The sequence below is a fragment of the Kockovaella imperatae genome, assembly GCF_002102565.1.
Source record: "Kockovaella imperatae strain NRRL Y-17943 chromosome Unknown BD324scaffold_3, whole genome shotgun sequence".
Taxonomy (NCBI): Eukaryota; Fungi; Basidiomycota; class Tremellomycetes; order Tremellales; family Cuniculitremaceae; genus Kockovaella; species Kockovaella imperatae.
In genome coordinates this window covers 1,160,269-1,172,322 of record NW_019028943.1, presented here as the reverse complement: position 1 = coordinate 1,172,322, position 12,054 = coordinate 1,160,269, and the positions used below count along the sequence as shown (strand labels likewise).

Genomic DNA, 12,054 nt, shown 5'->3' with positions numbered 1-12,054 from the left:
TCATCACTCATCATTGTGGTAATCCATCATCACCGTCCATCGTCGCCTCCCCCCGATCCCATCCCGCGAATCTCGGAACCACGCCATTAGACTTTTGGGCGGATCTCGGCCGTGGCCTTGGCAACCCGAAAAATACTATATCAACAGATCCTATCGAGTCGATTTGGGAGGGAAGATCCAATAACACACAATCATCCTGATCAGTCAGACCGATCGTGTAGGCCCTCTAGTGACCATGGCTATCGACCAAGGGCTTCTCACTGTCGACGGGACGAAGCATTCTGCGAATGGCTCTATTGGGACGAATGGGACCGAGGACGACGTCATTGGCGGTGATGGCATGTACTTTTTGACGGAATCGGCGAAGACCTCTTCAGAGGATGGCAGTGAGTGAGCGTGGTCTTGGAGCTCAGTCAGGGGCTGATCACTCACTAGTCCGAGCTCTGTGGAAGTATGAAAAGCCAGGCGTTGTGTCATTCGTAGGTTGCCTTTTGCTCGCGAGACTGCAAAGCTTATCTCGTCATCACAGCTGTGAGGGGACCGTCTTGTTGGATCGGTACTGGAAGTGTCCTTGCTGACGGACCTGCTCACAACAGGGCTGGAAGGCCCAATTCTGATTCGTTCCCCTTCGAATCCATCACCTTGAATCTCAAGCCGCCTCTCGGGTCCACCTCGACCTCCACCCAGAACCTCTCGTTGAATGGGGCTGATCTCGCTGATGCGCTACAATACGGCCCAAGTGGAGGCTTGCCCAAGCTTCGATCCTTGCTTTACCAACTTCAACAGGAGGTTCACCATCGAGAGGATGACGGCACTTGGGGAACGACCGTCGGCGCAGGCTGTCAGAATCTCTTGAACGCTGTGAGTGTGAAGTACAAGAGGACCTGTCATGAGCTCAAGCGCTGACGTCCTTCGTCAGGCAGTTGATGCCTTGATGAATGAAGGAGACTCGATCCTCATCGAGACCCCTGTATACCCTGGAATCTTGGCCCCATTACGAAAGAAGAACGCAGAGATGATCGGTGCGTCGGACGCAAGCACAATGTTTGGTATCTGTGCTGATTCGGGGCATCAGAGGTCGACGTTGATGAAGGTGGACTATCTCCCGCTGCTTTGGAGCAAGTCATGTCCAGCTTGACGCCTGATCAGAAACGTCCCAAACTGCTTTAGTAGGTCACCATGCCGCTGAAAGGAATGCGACGACCAAATTGACTGGTGCGCAGTGTCAACCCTATTGGCTGTAATCCATCTGGTTGCTCGCATAGCCTGGAGAGACGCCTGGAAGTCCTTAAGCTGTGTAAGAAGTATGGCCTCTTGATCCTCGAAGGTGTGTAGTGTCTCACTATGGAATCGTGGAAGCTGACCATACGTCGTTATAGATGACCCATATTGTGAATTTCTCCCTCAGTCCTAAGCCAGAGAGCCTCGTTGACCAACACTCCTATCTAGACTATCTCGCCGAGACCACCATCCCAAGCTACTTCGAATTGGAAAAGCGAGTCTTTCCTCAAGGTGGTAGAGTCGTCCGGTTCGACTCTTTCTCGAAACTGCTGTCAGCAGGCTTGCGCCTGGTGAGTTGTAAACCAATGATTGTGGCGCCTTGCGCTGGGATTTGACCTATTCTCAGGGCTTCGCGACCGGGCCCGGTAACATCCTCCGAGCCATTGATACAATCAACTCGGGCACCATTCTTCACGCCAGTACAGTATCTCAAGGCATTACGTACTGCCTCTTGGAGCATTGTGAGCGTCTGTCGATCGTTTCGCAGTGCTTCACGACTTATCTGCATGCCACCAGGGGGCCTGGATGGTTTTCGTAATCACGCACATCACGTCGCTGAACTCTACGCAAGGAGACGAGAAACGTTCGAAACGATCGTCAAGAAACACCTTTCAGGGCTAGCTACTTGGGTCTCGCCCGTCGCTGGCATGTTTCTCTGGATGGATCTCTCCCCGTCGGGCATTGAAGACAGTTTCGACTTTGTCTTGAATGCAGCAAAGGTACATGGCGTCCTAGGCGTCCCCGGTGCCTCGTGAGCAGATTTCAGAGGATTGAAGCTCACCCTACGCCTCTAGATTCTACCCCAACAAGCGGATCTCTAGCTACATGCGTCTCAGTTTCTCCGTCATTGACCTGGACACAGATGCCGAGGAAGGCATTGCCAGGTTCGCAGCTGCCATCAAGGACAAGCAGAAGGAACTTGGCATCAAAGTAGCGCCGTGAGACGCTTTGCAACACTCAAGCTGTATCATAGAGAGGGGAGATATTGAGCTGGCATGCGCCAACCTATGCGATTTCCCAGATGCGTGCATGGCGGAGAAGGGAGAAGACTTGTGTATCATCACATTTCACGCTTCGAATGGATTCGTCGGCGGATAGCGACGCTAGATGCTTATAGACTATCGGATTCGACTCTGTATACTACCCACAGGATACATCATAAGCATAACCGACGTACTAGAATGCAGCAATGTCTTGCATCCTGTCCCCTCTATATGCGTCGTCGTCGTTGCCACGGCCCAGAAACATTTTGATTCCGTCCCTCGATCAGTCTTCTGATATTTTGAACTCATTTTCTTGGATGTTTTCATTTTGCCGTTGATTACAAAAGGTCCAAAAGTCCGTTCGAGCAGCGTCACAGGCTCGAGACTCATTGACGGGTCACACGACATCGTATCAAGGCTCTGTTGAGCCAGGTCGAGGGTGTCCGTTAAGGCGGACAGGCTCGGCTGGCGCTCTTTGCGATTGAAGGCGTTCCCTGGCTTTCTGAACATCGACTCGTTCCTTAGGTTTAGCTACACGACCCGACGCTGGTAGATGAGGGCAGCGTGCGGTATATCGCAGGAATCCAGGCCATTATGGATGTCAAACCATCTGTCACCGGCTCCTCAATCTCATCGACCCATGCTCCGCAAGCCGAGTCATCCTTTAACTTAGAGTCGAATGGTGACGTCCAGAAACCTAATGTCGAACCCCGGGTCAAGGTGGAGACGGACAGTGGGAATATTGATCGAGTGATAGAGGATGAGAGTGTGCGGAGGAAGAGGAAATGGTCGGAGTTGGGTTATACAGCAGAAGAGATCCGGACGAGGGAAAAGGCTGTTTTGAGGTGAGCTGGATGAGCAAACAATACCTTTGGGGTAGGATCAGCTGGCGAATCCAACATGCTGGCAAGATTGTTCAAGTGCTCCCGCAAAGAGAAAGGATTGATTGAGGGCCCCTGTTGACTCGTGCTCAGCTACCAGCTCGCCCTGCTACAAGATCAACAGGCTACTCTCTTTCCTTCGGCGCCGACTGCCTTCACATCATACCATGACGTTGTGGACCGCTTGATTCCGTATCATATTTGGCAGATACCAGATGAGGAGCTAGATGGTGGGGATCCCTCCACCTCAGCAAAAGATAAACAAAGGGTTCAAAGAGGTAATCTGCAGCATGTTCTCGAAGTTGCATCGGATCACTGATCTAAATCTGCAGATATATTCGACGCTCGAGTTCTGACGGGGGTGATGAACAAGGCTCGTGATCGTTTCACCCGGGTCAAGCGGCGCGAGGGCATGGTGAGTGTCGATAGACCCACGAGACTCATGACTGACTTTCCTTCGTAGTTTCCCTCAGACTTGCCTTCTGTGATCAACCTCATCAAATCCTCTACGAGCCAAATTCGCGAAGAATTAGACGCTGTGCAATCTTCCTTGAGAATGGTTAAAATGGAGTACGATGTCCTCGAGACTGCACGTCGGTCAAGAGAACGTCTCACTTCATCCAGCTTTCACGCACCAAACATTTCCTTACCTGTTGCACCGGCTTCGACCTCTGCACGACCCATGTCCACGCCCGCAGGACCATTGACCAACACCACCACCACCACCTCCTCCTCCTCCTCCTTCTCCACCACGACAGCGGCTCCCACCGCTATACCTCCCTCTGTATCTACAGCCACATCCACATCCTCTACGCCTGAAAGGGGCCGAGGAAGAGGTCGACCGAGAGGGTCTGGTCGTGGAGGTCACAGAGAGCCAGTTACCAGTCATCTGTCCACTCCAACTCAATCTCGCCCAGCCGTGCAAGCTACCGGCAAAACTCCTGCACCAACACCGTCTACTCCCAGTGCCATCACTGGCACGCCATCTGTTACCGCCGCATCTACATCATCGACTACGCCATCGGCCGCAGCGCCAAAGACGGGCGCAATGCCGGTCTCTGCGGCGTCAAAAGCTAGCACGACACCCGGAGAGGGATCGTCAAGAACCAAAGATCCAAATGCGGTAGTCAGTGCACTGAAACCTGGTCAACCGTTGAAAGTCACTGTGGCTGGGTAAGTCTGGGTCGACCATTGCGCTGCAGATTTCGAGCTCGCACTGATCAGATCTCTTTTGCCTCTCCGATAGCGGTGCAATAAGCCATTTGGCAAAGCTTGGGATCGTCAACGCCGGAGAAAACTTTGTCGCTGCCAAGGGTCAGGCTAATCCTCCAGCCGTTGTGATCTCAAAGTCAGCAGATGGGAGCACATCAACTTTATCACTGTCAGTCGGGTCTGAGACGGTTTGGGTGAAAGCGGTCGGCTAATATGCTCCGCTTAGCGATCTATCGAAATGCACGCCGCATCAGCACCTTATTCTCGCCAAGGTTCTCAAGATCAGACTGGACGTCATTCAGTCCAGTGCCAATGCTTCGAGAGCCGCGTCTGCAGCTACAGGCAGTCCATCGATGTCCAAGAACGCCACTCCAGCCAAAGCTCCTGCTACGACAATTTCAGCGAGTGCGGCCTCGGCAGGTGCCAAGACTTCGACAAATACTACTCCATCGAAAGCTCAAACACCCACTGTGAACGCTGCTGCTCCAGCTGCATCGGACCCTAGCAAGCGGACGAGGGCGGCGGGCAATGGGACATGAGAAAGCTACAGATTCGCTCACTTAACTACTTAACTGATGACGCAGTCTATGGCAGCCATTCCCAGATCGCTCGCTGTACAACGATGCATACAATCACGTTCTATAAAGATGACTTGTCTTCTATAGGATACAGTTGATACAAAATGCAACAGGTAAGAAATGGCGTTTGATCGTAAGAGATTTCGTAACAGAGATATCATCCACATTGGGGATCTTCCGCCTCCTCGTCCTTTTCTCATGTCTATGCTCACTCTTCTTCCCCCGGCTTCCCACAGCCTCTTGGCGACTACAGCGACGACCCTAATCGACCACCTGTAGACCTTCGAAACAAGCCTTGTCGAGAATAGCCATCATGTGCTCATGGGCGTTCATTTGGGTTGTCACGCCTCCATCCTTTTTGGTGGACCCTGCGGAGGAATCCTTCGTCTTGGCTTCCGCTGCAGGGCTTTCTGTGCCCGGTGTCAACGGCCCCGAAGCGCCTTGCAAGAAGTATTTCATCAGGGCACCAGAGAATCCCGACATCATCGCGACACCACGTTCGTCGTGCTGAACGACCTTGTTCGTGGGTTGATCGTCGTCTTCTTCCCTAGCAGACAAATTCCAGAAGACCATTTCTGGCATTTCGTATCCCGCCGATTCGAACCTAGCTTTGATCCTCTGGTATTCGGTCACGCCGTACGTCCCAGCATTGTTAAGATGGTACTCAGATCCATGAGCAGCGGCCTGATCGAATTGCATGTCGGAGAAGCAGAACAACTTCTTGATCATTTGGTCCTTGGTCAATTGGTGTGTTTGGGCGACATCGAGAATAAGCTCAAACACCTTGTAGAAATTGGTCGCACCGCCCCAGTCCGCTTGATGCAGGGTCTCCACTCGTTTGGAGAGCTCGAGAGAGGGATCTATCTTTTCCCACTTTGGGTCCTCGGAGAAAGTGAAGAAACTGCCGTTCCAAGGTGACTCCGACAATTCTCCAAGCAGCAGGGTGAGCGCGATGCAGACTACCAGCGGCGAGGGATCTTTCTTGCTACCTGAGAATGAGCCCATGGATCCAGACACGTCGGCGATCGCGAGGCAGTTTGACAACTTGACATCGGAGGACGATGCGATAGAATCCACGAGTGCATTCCATTGAAGGTCGCCAAGACGTCGTCTGACCGGGACATTGCTCGTCGCTACGTATAAGTCAATTTGGTTCCTCGTTGAATTGAGCCAATATGACTCACCATCGAAGATGGGTTCATGCGGCATCAAGGAGGCTCCCGAGATCGTCTTCATCCTGTGGCGGCATCAGCTGATGTCATTACGTACAGTGAGATAGGACTGACCCTGTTGCCACGGCGGTCAGATACTTGTCGTACCCAACAGGATCGTGTTCCAGGAAGTTCGCAGCATTGCGATTCATGGCTCGAGAAGGGACCTACACCGAGTCAGACAGGAGTCGTCGATGAGATCATGCAGGGCTCACCTTTGTGTAATCGACATGCCAGACTCCCTGCCCCATCTTCGTCTCGGGTACCCTAAGTGCAGCACGGAGAGGAGACAGGACGCTGCGTTGGAGTCGCTCTCGCGCGGCGTTGACGTTGACACGGTCCATCTCAGGGAAGAGACGGGTCGCAATGGCTGAAGCGAAAAAGAGTTGTCGGTCGGCTCCATGAGCAGGGGTTGGGACCCATTTGGCAGCGTAGGTCATGCCAAAGAGGTGCGGTGAGGATTTGCCCTTGAAGACTCCTCGCTCAGCTTCGGGTAATTTAACGAACGCCTGGTGCTTCTCCAGGTGGACGAGATCTTCTCTGATAGTCTTGACAAAAAGATCGACCGCCGCGATGTAGAAGACAGTGAACTTGGCGTCCTTCTGAAATCGCTCGAGCAATCGCCCTCGGAGGATCTCATGCTTCTGGCGCTCTGCTTTACGTGAGCTTTATGACGGATAGGTTACCATCAACTCACTGGCTCCACCGGTGACCATTTGAGTCTTCAGGTCCGGCGCGTTCATGGCTGCTTCCTCAGAATTGACATCGACTGGCACTCGCATTTGCTTTGGGATGTTGCGGCCAGTGGACGCCATGAGTAGATGGTGATACGCCTCGCGCTTTTTCTTTGCGGCAACCGTGCCAGTTAGCGGTTCCAGTCGAGCCTTTTTGAAGATTGCGGCCTGACTGGCGGGAGCAAGAGACTCGTTGAGAGCGGTCAGTGCTTTGGTGAAAGAGGTGGAGAATTGGTCGTGCAGGACGAGCATGAGCATATCCATGAGGCTGGGAAGAGGTGTGAGCTAGTGCATTCGCTTAAAGGGGGACAGACTCACTCCTTGAAGCAACCGTGGGGTCGAGGTGGATATTCAGCTTGACAATTGACTTCAATGATCATCTCGCCGTCCTCGTCGAGTTCCGCAACGCCAAGATCCTCCTCGAGCTTCGTAGCGACATCCTTCTCGACCTTTGCCTTGTCACGCTTCGTTGAGCGGTGTCGAATACAGGTGAGGTCGGTGATCATATGAAGGCTGGACAGAGGAAGTCAGCCGCTGAAATGGGGGAAAGCGGTGGCACGGAGAGTGAGTAAAGGGGTGCTGAGGCGAGAGAGGAACAGACAGGTCAGGAGGCCACTCACTTGATCAACAGCGTCAGGAAGTGGTTCTCGTAGAGCCACGCCATGGCTCTATAGAAGCCTTCCTTGAAGCCTTTGCCTTCGTGAATGGACCGAGCGTGGAAGATGATGCGAAGCGTCCTACGGGAGGACATTAGCAAGAGTGTCAACTGAAACGAGTCAACTGCTGAGACTCACATCTCAGGGTCAACATTCCATGCCGCTTCGAGTCCCTTGAACAATACCGGAGGATGAACACCGGGCTTGAAGTCGTCGAAGAGGTCGAGGAGAGCTGAGTTGGTTGTGGAGTAGGCGAATGCACCATTTTCAGTCCTCACATCAGGCAGCTTGTTCATGGCATTGACGAATGGATGGCTTTTGGGGTTGAGTGGCGAGGAGGTGGATCTGGTGTTGGCGTTGAGATCAATGGCAGCTTTGAAACGACCGCTGAGCTGTGTCATGGCTGGGTGTGCAGCGCTGTCAGGGAGACATTGTCGCACCACTTCTTCGATGGGCAGGGTCAACTTGTCATTGACTTGAGTTGGAAGCGAGTAGTCGAACGAGGTTCGCTTGTGAGGCACATGGCCATCACCGCCTTCCATCGCCGTAGACGAGTGAGGTCGCTTCGCAGCCATGTTCAAATGAGCTCAGTGAGCTAGAGAATGACAGGGGTATCTGTATGAAGTTGTAATGCACTGTTGCTGGAGAAATCAAAATGAGCTGCTGAGCGGGCTGTTGAAAGCAGAATGTCAAGAGTTCCTTGATGTGAAATGTGCTCCTATACACACTCACACACACCGTTAGCCTTGACGCACTGATCGCTGACGCTGCCACTGGACTCTTTTTGCAAGCTATGACTTGATGGCTGTGTATAGCCACTACTACATCGACTCGACTCTGAGTCGACAAGAAGAAGGCTCATCTCGGTTCCGAAGAGGATCAATCGTCTTCACCCATGGACGACGACAGGGGCGGGTGGCAAAGAGGAGAGGAGGGGGGAGAGGGCCTCTTCGTCGAGATTCCGTGGCGCCGGAGCAGAAAAAAATCATTCAGGTGGCGGAGGACGGGATGATGCACAGCTGCACTGCATCTTTGGACAGCAACAATGCAATGCATGCGGGGCAACTATACAACAACGTAGATCTACAAGTGCTGACGAGGTTTTGAGGGAGCTCCATCAAGCCTCGAGTTGAGCACACACACACAGCAAGAACAATCGACCATTGTAGTAGTACATACAGCGAGGCGAAGGTGGCATGAATGACACAGTCCCCCTTAATTTCGCTTGCCATTAGGCATCGTTGAGTCCCATTCGTCCTGGATCTTGGAGGCAAAGGTTCGATCCTTCTTCTCCTCCACATCCGTCACCTGCTCAGTGAACTCCCGGACGTCATTTTGATCCGGATTACGGTACTTCTTGCACCACTCGGTACAGGCACAATGTCCTTGAGAATAATGGTCCGTTGCGGGCTTCGGCTTGAGCTTCTTATCTCTACAGTCTGGACAGGGGTCATCAGGGCCAGTTCCAGCTTCCAGCTTCGTGTGAGGTATGACCCTTCCCTCGCAAGTCCTGCAGATGACCTGGGATGCAAGACGATGGCATGAGGGACAAACTTCGTCCCGATAGGTTGAGAGAATGGTTTGCGATGTGAGATCTTCGTCTAATTGAGCGGTTATTTAGACTTGCACCCTATCCAGAAATACGGTACTCACAGGTAGGAAGAGAGTCTCGGCCGGACGTGAGAGCGCACTGAGAGTCGTCAGCGGGATCCCCCTTGGCTTCTTCACATTCGCCTCGATCTACAATACTCACGTGCGGTATGACGACACGGGATCTTCGTCGAAACCTTTGCATCTTACCCGGTCCATCATACGGCTTGCCATATCCGTCGCGTCCGATGACAGTGAAGAACAAGTCGTATACGAGGTAGTGAACCACGCTGACAGGTGTAGATATTCTGGAAGAGTCAGCGTCGACGCGCTGTCATATTCTCATTGGCTGACCCTGGTAACGTGGATGGTCGAATTTGGGATGAATGGGGGAATCTCCCGCTCATCTCAAGAGACCAATTGCGGTCAACATCATCCTTCGCTTCTGTACCCTTCCATAGAGGCTGTTCCGAGTCTGTTTCGCCATGTTCGGCGAAGCGCACAATCTGCTCCGACTTGACTTTTTCCTGATCCTTCGGGGAATGACAGACCACGGTCTGTAGTACAGACAAACGTGCCGCATAGAAACTGACCTTATCAGAGGCGCCTGTCACTTGTATTTTGGCGGTGAAAGGACCAGCAACGGTAAACTGGATGGCAATGAGCTTTTGGTCACTGCACACGAGACACTCACGTCGTTGGATGCGCACATGGTCTCAACTACGCCAATCTCGGGGGCAAAAGCTGTCCCCCGGTCGTCTAATCTGTTCCCCGTGCCGTCCAAACTTGGATGATGAATGAATTCAATGTATGCCATGCCGGTAACTGTCCTGGCCAAAGGCGCGACCGCTTCATCGACAGCTGGGAAAGGGGTCGTACGGTCGATCTGCCCATAGGCATTCAGAGACAGGTGACTAGGCAGATCCAGTTGCTCATCTGTGGGACGTATCCCGATGAATTGGACGTAAAGCACCCATGTCACGGATGGGCATTGGACAAAGGTGTCGGTAGCGGGGAACAAGGCACAGTATTCAAATGTAAGGAACGCACTGGACGATGTCAGAAACTCAACCAGCCAGATCGGAGAGGCGCGGACGACACGCAGCACTCACTGATTCACTCCTTCCTCTAATACCAGATTTTCACTCGGTATGTCTGGCCTCACCTCGTTTTCGTAAAACAGATCCGTTTCTACGCCTCGGTCTCCTCCAAAGTCAATCGTAGAGAAGGCTCTCATGACTGCTCTGATCCCCTTGACTAGCCTCTTGCCCGTTCCAGGAGGCAACGTGATCTCAGCTTCGCCATGGAACGTGGTCATTTCCGAGTATGCCTCATTGTGACATCCCTGGGCATCCTCCTTGTACACCGAGGTTGAATGCGGAGCGACAATGACCTGTCCATTATTCGGCATCATGAGCTTGACGGTGATGCCATCATCGTCCGGCTGGGTCACTGAAAGTGACCTCTTGAATATAGACCCGAGGCCCATAATTAGGCATGGATAGTGTATGCTATGGCATGGACAGACAGATGGTCAAAATCGGAAAAGCATTCATGACCGACAATAATGCCGGCATACGAATTTAAACTTTTTGGACGTTTGTGAGAGAGAGAGAGAGAAGTTCACAAAATTTGCTTGTTCTCGATACACCATTGCGTGACCATCCGTCAAAATGTCGATGCTTAGGACAATGTGAGTGGTTCCTATAGCCATCATTCAGCTTGGATCCAGCTAAGCCTCTTCCACAGTAAGCCCAAAAATGCTCGGGTCAAGCGAGCTCTTGAGAAGCGAGAACCTCAAATTGAAGAAGGAGACAAGACTGCAATCTTTGTCCGGGGCAACTCGACCTCTGAGCGAGTGAGATTGGCCATGCAGGATCTGGTGAGTTGGCTATAGCTCAGTCGTGGAATTCAAGCTGACTTGACTCTCTCAGTACGCTCTCAAACGACCTCATGCTATATCATTTTCTCGGAAGAACGATATCCACCCTTTTGAGGATGCCTCTTCGCTTGAATTCTTCTCTGGAAAGAACGATGCTAGCTTGTTCTTGACTGGGCTCCATTCAAAGAAACGACCACATGATCTCATTTTCACGCGAATGTTCGATGGGAAAGTCCTGGATATGATTGAGCTGGGTATAGAGGAGATCAAGTCGATCAAAGAGTTCGAGGTAGGTTCAATCAATTTCATCCCTGCCGGACCCTCGCTCAATGCCATCTTTTAGAGCCCCAAATCATCTGTCGGCGCACGACCGTTGGTGGTATTCCACTCGGACCTCTTTGACACACATCCCACATATCAACTGCTCAAGTCGATTCTTCTGGACTTTTTCGGTGGGAAGGCCGTCTCCGAAGTTCCAGTCACAGCAGTAGAGCATGTCATATCCATCACCGCCGGTCCACTCGCTTCCTCCTCTTCTGCTTCTGATTCCGCTTCTCTCCCCCACGTCCATTTCAGAGTCTACACCATGAAAGCTTTACCGTCTGGCGGAGGCAAACCCCGGGCGGAGCTTGTGGAGATGGGACCGTCTTTGGACCTCAGTGTTCGTCGAGTTCAGGAAGCAAACGAGGACACCTGGAAGATGGCTACGAAACGACCCAAGGTCGCAAAGAAAGATGTTGAAAAGGGTCTCGGGAAGAAGAGAAAGAACATCGAAACGGATGAGATGGGTGACAAGGTCGGAAGGATACATCTGGAAAAGCAAGATCTTGGCAAACTGCAGAGTCGCAAAGTCAAGGCTTTCAAAACAGGCAAGGGAAGTGCAAAGGTGCAGGAGGATTAGATGCGTCCGCTGCGACATCACATGTATTATTATGGCTGAGAAAGACCTGGATTTACAGCGAAACCCGATTTGCTCCACAATGTACAGTTATTCATCGAATCCGATATGAGATGAGAAGGGAATCGCATGTCCTCAAGGCAATGTT

At 52.2% G+C, this 12,054-nt stretch overlaps 5 protein-coding genes across 5 annotated transcripts; 3 read left to right on the top strand and 2 right to left on the bottom strand.

The window, feature by feature from the left end:
* Positions 1-82: 82 nt before the first annotated feature.
* On the top strand, positions 83-2,470 carry BD324DRAFT_619226 (pyridoxal phosphate-dependent transferase). The gene is made up of 11 exons (XM_022015145.1): positions 83-386; positions 436-490; positions 597-861; positions 920-1,022; positions 1,076-1,169; positions 1,224-1,327; positions 1,380-1,391; positions 1,450-1,571; positions 1,628-1,742; positions 1,798-2,032; positions 2,076-2,470. The coding sequence occupies exons 1-11, from the start codon at positions 236-238 to the stop codon at positions 2,221-2,223; spliced, it is 1,404 nt and encodes a 467-aa protein (XP_021873174.1). The 5' UTR covers positions 83-235; the 3' UTR covers positions 2,224-2,470.
* Positions 2,471-2,585: 115 nt separating this feature from the next.
* Positions 2,586-4,995, top strand: BD324DRAFT_619223 (hypothetical protein). The gene is made up of 6 exons (XM_022015144.1): positions 2,586-3,109; positions 3,239-3,423; positions 3,478-3,560; positions 3,609-4,318; positions 4,392-4,526; positions 4,584-4,995. Exons 1-6 carry the CDS (start codon positions 2,859-2,861, stop codon positions 4,894-4,896), a joined length of 1,677 nt encoding a protein of 558 aa, XP_021873173.1. The 5' UTR covers positions 2,586-2,858; the 3' UTR covers positions 4,897-4,995.
* Positions 4,996-8,477, bottom strand: BD324DRAFT_619219 (hypothetical protein). The gene is made up of 9 exons (XM_022015143.1): positions 8,269-8,477; positions 7,675-8,177; positions 7,501-7,617; positions 7,199-7,393; positions 6,844-7,148; positions 6,362-6,798; positions 6,222-6,313; positions 6,120-6,172; positions 4,996-6,068 (listed from the first exon to the last, which is right to left on the bottom strand). The coding sequence occupies exons 2-9, from the start codon at positions 8,109-8,111 to the stop codon at positions 5,197-5,199; spliced, it is 2,508 nt and encodes an 835-aa protein (XP_021873172.1). The 5' UTR covers positions 8,112-8,177; positions 8,269-8,477; the 3' UTR covers positions 4,996-5,196.
* A 94-nt stretch (positions 8,478-8,571) lies between these two features.
* BD324DRAFT_679783 (hypothetical protein) lies at positions 8,572-10,670 on the bottom strand. The gene is made up of 6 exons (XM_022019053.1): positions 10,239-10,670; positions 9,821-10,175; positions 9,481-9,776; positions 9,290-9,434; positions 9,190-9,226; positions 8,572-9,137 (listed from the first exon to the last, which is right to left on the bottom strand). The coding sequence occupies exons 1-6, from the start codon at positions 10,613-10,615 to the stop codon at positions 8,752-8,754; spliced, it is 1,596 nt and encodes a 531-aa protein (XP_021873171.1). The 5' UTR covers positions 10,616-10,670; the 3' UTR covers positions 8,572-8,751.
* A 129-nt stretch (positions 10,671-10,799) lies between these two features.
* On the top strand, positions 10,800-11,909 carry BD324DRAFT_649384 (Brix domain-domain-containing protein; the record flags this gene model as incomplete). Its single annotated transcript, XM_022017981.1, has 4 exons — positions 10,800-10,819; positions 10,876-11,008; positions 11,061-11,297; positions 11,352-11,909. 4 exons carry the CDS (start codon positions 10,800-10,802, stop codon positions 11,907-11,909), a joined length of 948 nt encoding a protein of 315 aa, XP_021873170.1.
* Positions 11,910-12,054: the final 145 nt, after the last annotated feature.

Excerpts from the sequence above, each read along its gene's own strand:
- BD324DRAFT_619226 (XM_022015145.1), top strand. The coding sequence starts at position 236 with ATGGCTATCGACCAAGGGCTTCTCACTGTCGACGGGACGAAGCATTCT. Across the intron at positions 1,743-1,797 it reads GTACTGCCTCTTGGAGCATT|GGGGCCTGGATGGTTTTCGT; the intron begins GTGAGCGTCTGT and ends GCATGCCACCAG. Across the intron at positions 2,033-2,075 it reads CTAGGCGTCCCCGGTGCCTC|ATTCTACCCCAACAAGCGGA; the intron begins GTGAGCAGATTT and ends CTACGCCTCTAG.
- BD324DRAFT_619219 (XM_022015143.1), bottom strand. The coding sequence starts at position 8,111 with ATGGCTGCGAAGCGACCTCACTCGTCTACGGCGATGGAAGGCGGTGAT. Across the intron at positions 6,799-6,843 it reads AATGGTCACCGGTGGAGCCA|AGCGCCAGAAGCATGAGATC; the intron begins GTGAGTTGATGG and ends CACGTAAAGCAG. Across the intron at positions 6,314-6,361 it reads GGCATGTCGATTACACAAAG|GTCCCTTCTCGAGCCATGAA; the intron begins GTGAGCCCTGCA and ends GACTCGGTGTAG.
- BD324DRAFT_679783 (XM_022019053.1), bottom strand. The coding sequence starts at position 10,615 with ATGGGCCTCGGGTCTATATTCAAGAGGTCACTTTCAGTGACCCAGCCG. Across the intron at positions 9,777-9,820 it reads CCATGTGCGCATCCAACGAC|TTTACCGTTGCTGGTCCTTT; the intron begins GTGAGTGTCTCG and ends ATTGCCATCCAG. Across the intron at positions 9,227-9,289 it reads CCCGTGTCGTCATACCGCAC|TGCGCTCTCACGTCCGGCCG; the intron begins GTGAGTATTGTA and ends GACGACTCTCAG.
- BD324DRAFT_619223 (XM_022015144.1), top strand. The coding sequence starts at position 2,859 with ATGGATGTCAAACCATCTGTCACCGGCTCCTCAATCTCATCGACCCAT. Across the intron at positions 3,424-3,477 it reads TAAACAAAGGGTTCAAAGAG|ATATATTCGACGCTCGAGTT; the intron begins GTAATCTGCAGC and ends CTAAATCTGCAG. Across the intron at positions 4,527-4,583 it reads AGCACATCAACTTTATCACT|CGATCTATCGAAATGCACGC; the intron begins GTCAGTCGGGTC and ends TGCTCCGCTTAG.